Here is an 8,090-nt window from a genome sequence, read left to right as displayed (position 1 = left end):
ATGAGGACACTCTGGCCCAGGGCCCCAGACACTGAGGACGGCTGGGTCAGCACAGACTGGGCCCAGGAGCCTGGAAGAGGGAGAGACACAGAGATGGTGATGCTGGGGCTAGAGACAAGGGGAGGGAGCAGCGCCCCATGTTTTTTCCCAGGCTCCCCTCTCCTGTCCCCGTATCCAGTCACCTGTGCAGTGAGCGAGGAGGGTGAGGAGGAGAGGGGACCAGGCCATGGTGGAGATGATCACCGAGTCCTGCCCTCTGTGTCCCCACAGCTGAAGCAGAGCTTCCCCCAAGTCTCTCCCTCTCCTCTTCAAGCTCTGACAGAGGGAGGGTCCACTCATGCAAATGAGACCCCCAGCATTCTGATCCCTCACTGGGACCCTGGTCAGGCCTCTCAGCCTGAGAGAGTTAGGGCGTGGGTTGGGGTGGCTCTGTATGGGGTGGGGAGGTTACAGCTGTGAGCCCTGAGCAGAGGGCACCAGGTGGTGCCATGTGGCTGATCCCAGCTCTGATCACCTTGACTTCAAGGAACAGTCCCAGTATGCCCACTGGTGTTCAGGCGAAGACACCCATTGTGTGACACGGTGACCAGAGCCCATCAGAAATAACTCCTGCCTCCCCCACTGATCTGTTCACTGCCCTTGTATAGGGCCAGGACCTGTGTCCTCTTACGTGGCTTCTGCATCACTTCAAGGCATCATTAGGCTACACGCAGACATCTCAGGGTGACTGTCCCCGGCTCCCTTGTTCAGTGGTCAGTACTGAGGTGGTGTTTCATACAAAGTCCTCTCAGATCAAGATCAAGTCCCGAGCAGTGACCGTCCCCACGAAGGCATGTCCCCTTCTGTGCAGGATGCAGGTTCAGTCACCGTGTGTCTCCCTCCCATGTCCCCAGAGCTCTCTGACCTGCGGATCGCCCACCGCCCTGAGGAGCAGGGGCTCTACCCTCTGGGGCTGGGAAGGGGTGGGGAGGACGCCTTTCCGTGCCTCCCCCATGGGCGATGCTGTGTAAGTCCTTGTCATCTGTATTTCCTCCCACTCAACAAGTTCTCCATGTCCTGGGAGCAGAGATTTCCACCTAGGAGTCTGTCCTCAAGCACCAAGTCACATGTCTGCAGGGGCCAGGGCTGAATGACATTGTTTGTGACATTTACCTAAGTCCATTAAGGACAAATGTGCAGAAATTTCTAGGATGTAATGACTTAAAGTTGCTGTGACAGATATTGATTAAAGATTTCACATACTAGTCACTTTGTGCCCACCTGTGCACTAAAACAGGATGTATGTCGTTTTACATAAAATGCACCTCAATAAAATAGATTTTAAAAAGAAATGATAATGTCATTCTGAAGATGAAGGTACTATCAGAAGTGTATTTTTTTAAAAAAAAAATTTGTGCTTATTGAAAAGAGAACGTTTCTGGGAGGTAATATGGCTGGAAGAGCAGTGGTAAAAAACACCTTTCTTCTCAGGTAAATAGCGGCATATAAAGTTTTCCCTAAAACACTTGCTTGTTTATTTATTCGTATTATTTAGTCATCAGTGTCGTATCATGGGACTGGTCTTGCCCAGTGAAACCCCACGGGGGCATCCTGATCACAGGTGCTGCTGTCACACCTTCCTCTTTTAGATCTGAGAAGCTGATTGTCTGCAAAAATTTCCAGAGTCCTGGAACTTTCATTTAAACAAGTGTCTCATAAACACTTTTCCGGGAGCAGGATGTACGTTAGGCAGTGAGGACTCATTTCGGAGCAGACCTGTTAACAATCCATTGAATCAGAAGTCCAGGGCCTGTGGAGTGACAGAAATCTGTCCTTTCTCATCCTGCAAGCATGGGAGCCACAGTTGTGCAGCCTTCCGGTCCCAGAAAACACAGGGGCAGGGGTGACCACACGGCCCCCCTTCATGCTGCTGACACCACAGCTATGTCCCACCAACTTCCTGTAGACCCCAGATGTCTACCTGGGGGTGACCAGGAGATAACGCTCACTTTTTGTGTATAAAAAGCTAATGCATGTGATTCAGGGACCTGAGGGAAATGATTTCGTAGTAGCCACCTGATCGTGTGACCCTCATCTCATGAGATGGTTCATAGACCAGGCTGGGCTGAGGGCAGATTTATGTGCTGCTTCCTGACTCGAAGCTGCCTCTGTCTGAGCACCCACTGTACACCAGCCCTCAGTAGTCCTCAGCCTCATCCTCGGGGTGGGCCCCCGAGAGGTTTGGGGCAGCTTTGCCCCCAAGGATGGAGCCTGAGAACCAGGCAGGGGTCTATGCCTTTCTCTTGTTTAAGTCATAAATCAGCGTTGCCGGGACTTGTCCCAATTTCTGCTGGAACCAGGATGGATAGTGATCGTTGGTGACTGCTCCAGTGCTGGGGCCACAGGTGACAGTGACTGTCCCTTCTGGGGCCATGGTCAGGGAGGCTTCTGAGACACCATGGCCTGAGAACTGGACCCTGAAATGAACACAGACACATGCCAGGAATGAGGAAAGAAGGCAGAGGGATCCCTCTAAGGGCGGATCTCTGAGATGACCGTGAACCTGGACAGTGAGTGAGGATGGGGAGGAGGAAGAGAGGCATCCAGGCCATGGTTCAGGCGTTTCAAGGACACTCTGGCCCCCAGCTGACACTGGACACTCTGATGTCTCTTTTATCTCCCTCAGTTCCCTGAGGCAAGGATTTGTGTTGGGGTCACACTTGATGCAAATCTGATCTCTTTAGATTCCCACCTCAATTGGAGTGTGTCCTCAGCCCAGGACAAGTTCCATCGTCAGTACGACTGAGGCGCCCGTGAGCTCTGAGTCGGTCCGTGGGAGGAAGCACCTTCTATAAAATAACTCAGGCCAGTGAGCTGGCATTCAGAGCCATCAAGTCTGAATTTGCTGCAGGCCTTGCTCACCTTTCGTGGATCCACAGTGCCCCCTGGTGCCACCATCGGGGGAATAGTACAGTAGTAGGAATTACTCAGAGCAAAAGCCCCCTTTCTTTCGAATACATGGAAATCTTATTAACCTTTCACTTGATTCGCCAGGTAACAGCAGACTCATTGCTTCTCTGTCTTTGCTAACCCTCTTCAGTACTTTTTCTCCAGGAGTGTTAAGTACCCTCCTCAATACCTGGGATTCAATCTAAGTGTCAGCCAGTTCCCCAGCCCATCTAGTGACGTGTATAGACCACCAACTGTCGTTTGCAGTTCTATGATTTCCCTTGTTCTTTTTCCTAATTGATTATTCATTTCAGAGACTCTCTACCTCATTTGTTTCAAGCGTGCCCCTAATTCTTCATCAAGAAGATTTTATGATTGCTGTTTGATTGTTGGTCACATGTTATACAGACAATTTTTAGTATCTCGGTGTTGGTATCTGTTGATTGCTTTTCTATTTAACTTGGGATGTTCTTGGTATGAGGAGTGATTTTTTTCGATGTATATTGTGCATTTTGGATATTATATTATAAACTCTGGGATATTTTTAATATTTTTTGATTGGGCAATCCTCCTGCTGAGGTGTAGCATGGGGGCCAGGGGAATTGGACCTTCAGCTTCCTTGGGGTCTGGCGTGTTGGACCACTGACTCCCGTGGTCTTGCTGCAGCTGACACCTTCTAAGGACAGTGGGACAGTGATTGTAACGAGCTGGTTCTCCTCCAGTGGGTATGTAAGACAAGCCCCCTGCTGGCCCCGCTGACCTCAGGGAGGGAAACACAGGGCTGAGGGGAGCTGCTGCGCTCAGTGGGGGCGTGTACTCAGCTATCCACTGGGCCCTTTGCCTCGCTGACACCAGGGAAGGGAGGGGCCCCATGCAGCACCAACTCTCCTGCCTCCCACCTCTTATTCAGTGCTGTTAATGCAGGTGCGGGTCAAGGCTCAGCTCTCACTGATTCCCACAGTCACCTGCAGGGGGCGCAGGGTAAAGACTCACTCTGTCTTCTACCATGTTTTTCAGGCTCATTGCTGAGAGATGGGGTTCAAGTTCTGCTTCCCGCTGGGCTGCCAGAATCATGGATGAGGATCATGACTTTTACTTTCTACTCTTTTTTCCTGGTTGGACTATCAGGATCAAATGCCCTATCTAGAGGACATGACAGCCAATCAGGACGCTCAATCAGAATGGCAAGAATAAGATGCCAAGACTATAAAAATAATTTAAGGAGGATATGGGACACTATTCAGGCTCCAAATATTCATCCGATCGGCATAACAGAGGAAAATCAAGATGTTGAACAGCTGCTTGAAGAAATAATGATGGAAAACTTCTCTAACTTGGTAAAGGAAATGGACGTAAAACCCCAGGAAGCTCAGAGAATTCCGAAAATCAGGGATCCAAAGAGGCTCAGCCTAAGACACATCATAATTAAAATGCCAAAGGAAAACAAAGAAGGAATATTAAAAGCAGCAAGAGAAAAAGAAATAATGACATATAAGGGAACACACATATATCTGGCAGCTGGTTTCTCAAATCAGTTGGATGTCTAACCGAAGCACTGTATACTTAAAACTAATTAAAAATTAAAAAAAAATAATAATCAATTAAAAAATTAAAAAGAAAGAAAGAAAGAAATCCTTGAGAAAAATATGTAATGACTAACGTTAGATTAAACAGAACTCATTTCTCATTTTATTAGACAGTATTTACAGTATATAATAAGGTTGAGTTTTCACAAGGTTGTTATTTTACATTTAATATTAATAACATTGTGAGTTTAAAATAAACTGCATTTTAATTTTTAGAGAGAAATTAGTTCAGGGATTTTGATAACGGTAACATTTTTGGAATTAAAAATAGTAGAAATTGTTCAAATCCAATTTCAAGTATGATGTAAATCATATCTCAAGTCTGGCACCAACAGATAATAATATACTATTATCTAATATCCCCTGGTCACTTGGACTTAACTGTGAGCAGGTGGCCTGGGGAAACCATAGGACTTTTGTACAGCCACAGCCCTGATGATTAATCAGCGTCCTTGAGCACATGTCCTCCCTTAGTCCTGTATCCTCTGGCATGCATTGAGCCAAAGCTATTGTCACCCTTGGTAAAGAAGCTGTGACTTCCACATAATGTCTTCTTTCTGCAGTGTGGGAAAGGCTCCAGAGTGTCCCTTAAGGGAGACTTTCAATTTTAGAGCCAGGTACGTGACCTGGACTAAAAATGACCTCTTCCTGGCATTCACACGATTGTAATATGCTCCTCACATATCTATATGATATCCCCTTTCCTTCAACTTTTGGGTTCCCTCAACTTAATGGTTTTCTAATATCATTTTCTACACAAAGAGAAGAACATAAATCAAACCAACATTTCCTGCCTTGCTCTTCGTCCACCTCACAGCCCTGGACACCTTTGGACATATTCACGTGGTGCCACAACCCCCAGCCCTGCACTTCCTGTCCTGGCCCCAGGGGCCTCAGTGGCAGGAGTGTTTCTGGAAGCCAGTCCCACTGGATTGTTTTCTCACAGCTTATGTCGCCATCCAAGCCACTCGATATATCCTTAAAGGACTTAAGTTTGTGAAATGTCACCAGCTCTGCCTGTAATGACATCAAATCTCTGTTTTCAGCGGTGGCTTCAGATGGTAAATCTGTTTCTGAGTGTTCCTAAGGTTCTGAATGGTAATTGGGGAGTGATTGAGTCATGGAATATCACCTCGACTGCATTTTAAACAAAATGCCCAAAAATACCTTCATTATAATAGATGTTGAGATGCTTCTCAAACATTAACGTTTAAAAATCTCCTGGAGACCTCACTGAACACAGATTCTGGAACAACACGATTATTTAACGTAGTAGGTCTAACATGAGCAAATGCATTGCTAACCAGCTCAACGCCAAATCAAATATCAACTTCTTCTCCACAGAACAGTTAATAACCAAGGATATGTGCCTAATGCTCTTTGAATCAGAGGAGTCTCAGAGGGAGCAGTGGGGTCTCTGAATCTCTTGGTGGGTGACATATTTTGGAGCCAATCTCCCTCCCTATTATTACAGGCAGACAGGGGGAGAGGAAGCCCTGTCTTGCGGGAGTCACATTAGAGAGACTGGAGGAGGCACGTGGTCATGAGCCACTGGGCAGGAGGGCGGGGCCGTGCAGCCCACTCCTCACAGCGTGCTGGCCATTTCCAGCCTATCTCATACCTTCTGCCTTTGAGGCTGAGCCATTCTGAGCATGTGAGGAGGTTTTGGTTGCACTTCCCTGTGGGTTCACATCACTGTGTAAGTATAACTACCCATATCCAGACTACAGTAATAGTCGGACTCGTCCTCAGGCTGGGCCCCCGTGATGGTGAGGGCGGCTTTGCTCCCAGAGATGGAACCGGAGAAGCGACCAGGGATCCCAGAGGGTCGGTTGTTTGTGTTGTAGATAAGTCTGCGGGGAGCCTGGCCTGGGGTCTGCTGATGCCAGCCGGGGTAGTTACTGGTAGAGACTGACCCAGAGCTAAGGCCACAGGTGAGTGTGACCGTCCCTCCTGGAGACACTGACAGCGATGGCTCCTGAGTCACCACAGTCTGAGAATCAGCCCCTAGAACCAACAAGAGAGACACAGGTGTTATGAGAGACAAGATTGCCCTGAGACTCAGCTTTTATGTGTCCCCCAAGGATGCAGAGTCCCTTTCCCTGACCTGAGACATAAGTGAGGAGCCCCAGCAGAAGCACCGTCCAGGCCATGGTGGGGACACTCACAGGATGCGGCCTCCTCAGGCTCCCGTGCTGAAATATGGTGTCCTCGGGCCTTTTCAAGCTTCCCAGACTCATTAGGAGGAGAAGGTGCCTCATGCAAATCAGCTTTCTCTCTCTCCCTGCCCCAATGTCACCCTGATGGCCGCGGGGGGAGATCTTGAGAGAGGCAGATGCTGGGACCTCACATAGACTGATGACTATAAAGTGATTGAGACACTGAGTCAAGGGTTTGACGTCTGTCACCAAATCAATGTCCCCTCTTTCCAAATAAACTCAGACCTCAATTTCCTCTCTGGAGAGCCAGAGGTCTGAGTGATGAGATGTGTGTGTCCTCTTGATAGCCCCAGCATTCTGGTTCATTCCAGATCTAACCTCATCCCTAAGAATATTTCTGTCTTCCTCAGTGAAATCCCTTCTTGTCTTCTTTAAAGGAGCTTAGATGTCACCCTCCGTCCAGCAGTGACTCCTCTGGAAACTGACAGAGTCTGTGGCCAGGGTGCGAGGAGTTGGGGGTCTTCCCCTGATGAGTCCCGGACCGTGTCCCAGGAGCAGCACAGGAGCAGAGCGGGACTGCCGCTGTCGACACGGAGGGGCACCCACAGGGACGATGGAATCGCCCTTCTGTTCTAAGAAACCATGGGTTAAATGGCACAGTCTCAACGCACTTGCAGATTTTCAGTAGGAAACGTCAAATTTCAAAGTAATTTCACAGCGTCACCATGAAATTATTAAAGTCCGCAGAGTATGAAATATAAGAAAATAGGAAAACATATGTCTTGTAATCAGACATGAGAACAAGGCTGAGTCACCAAGCTGCCATGAAAATCATATAACAGTTCAAAACTCCCTTTCTCTTTATAGTCTACTGTGGACCAGATGAAATGGGAGGATAGAGAAGGGATTCAGATGTAAGGAGGAGGAGCGGGAGGATAAAGTGTCTCCAGTAATTAAGGAAGACAGCACACGTGACTGGTGTTAATTAAAGTTTGAAATGAAAATATGATGTGGTATCCATTTTGGAATTATGGGAAAAGTATCCATTGAATCCAGTTTGCGTGATGATTTTCCTTTCTCTACACATGTGTTGGAGACCGTCAAAGTAAGTCAGATTTAAAAATTCACAATAAATCAATTTTTAATACACATATACATCAAATAGTGTAGAGAAAAATAGGTAATTTCATATGTATCGAATTTTGAGATGTGAAGTATTGACAAAAAAAGAGAAAAAAATAGAAAGCTGAAAACAAAGATATTTTTAAAAAGTCTCTATAAAATAGAAAATTAAATAAGAAAGAACATATTAGTAAGAAAAATAATAACTGAAAGAATGACAGACAGAGGTATAAAGCATTTATTACACAATAATCAATACATTTTCTGTTTGTAACTAGAGCAGGGCTCCCTGAGG

General features: G+C 47.0%; 1 gene segment (V, D, J or C); it reads right to left on the bottom strand.

Annotated features, from left to right (window-relative positions):
* Positions 1–6,201: 6,201 nt before the first annotated feature.
* Positions 6,202–6,667, bottom strand: LOC102887234. The segment is given in 2 exon segments: positions 6,202–6,521; positions 6,622–6,667. Coding segments are annotated over 2 exon segments (366 nt in total).
* Between the last annotated feature and the right edge of the window lie 1,423 nt (positions 6,668–8,090).

This window comes from Pteropus alecto, unplaced genomic scaffold, assembly GCF_000325575.1.
Source record: "Pteropus alecto unplaced genomic scaffold, ASM32557v1 scaffold1962, whole genome shotgun sequence".
NCBI lineage: Eukaryota > Metazoa > Chordata > Mammalia > Chiroptera > Pteropodidae > Pteropus > Pteropus alecto.
Note: the sequence above shows the minus strand (reverse complement) of the source record. Positions and strands in the feature narration are given on the sequence as shown.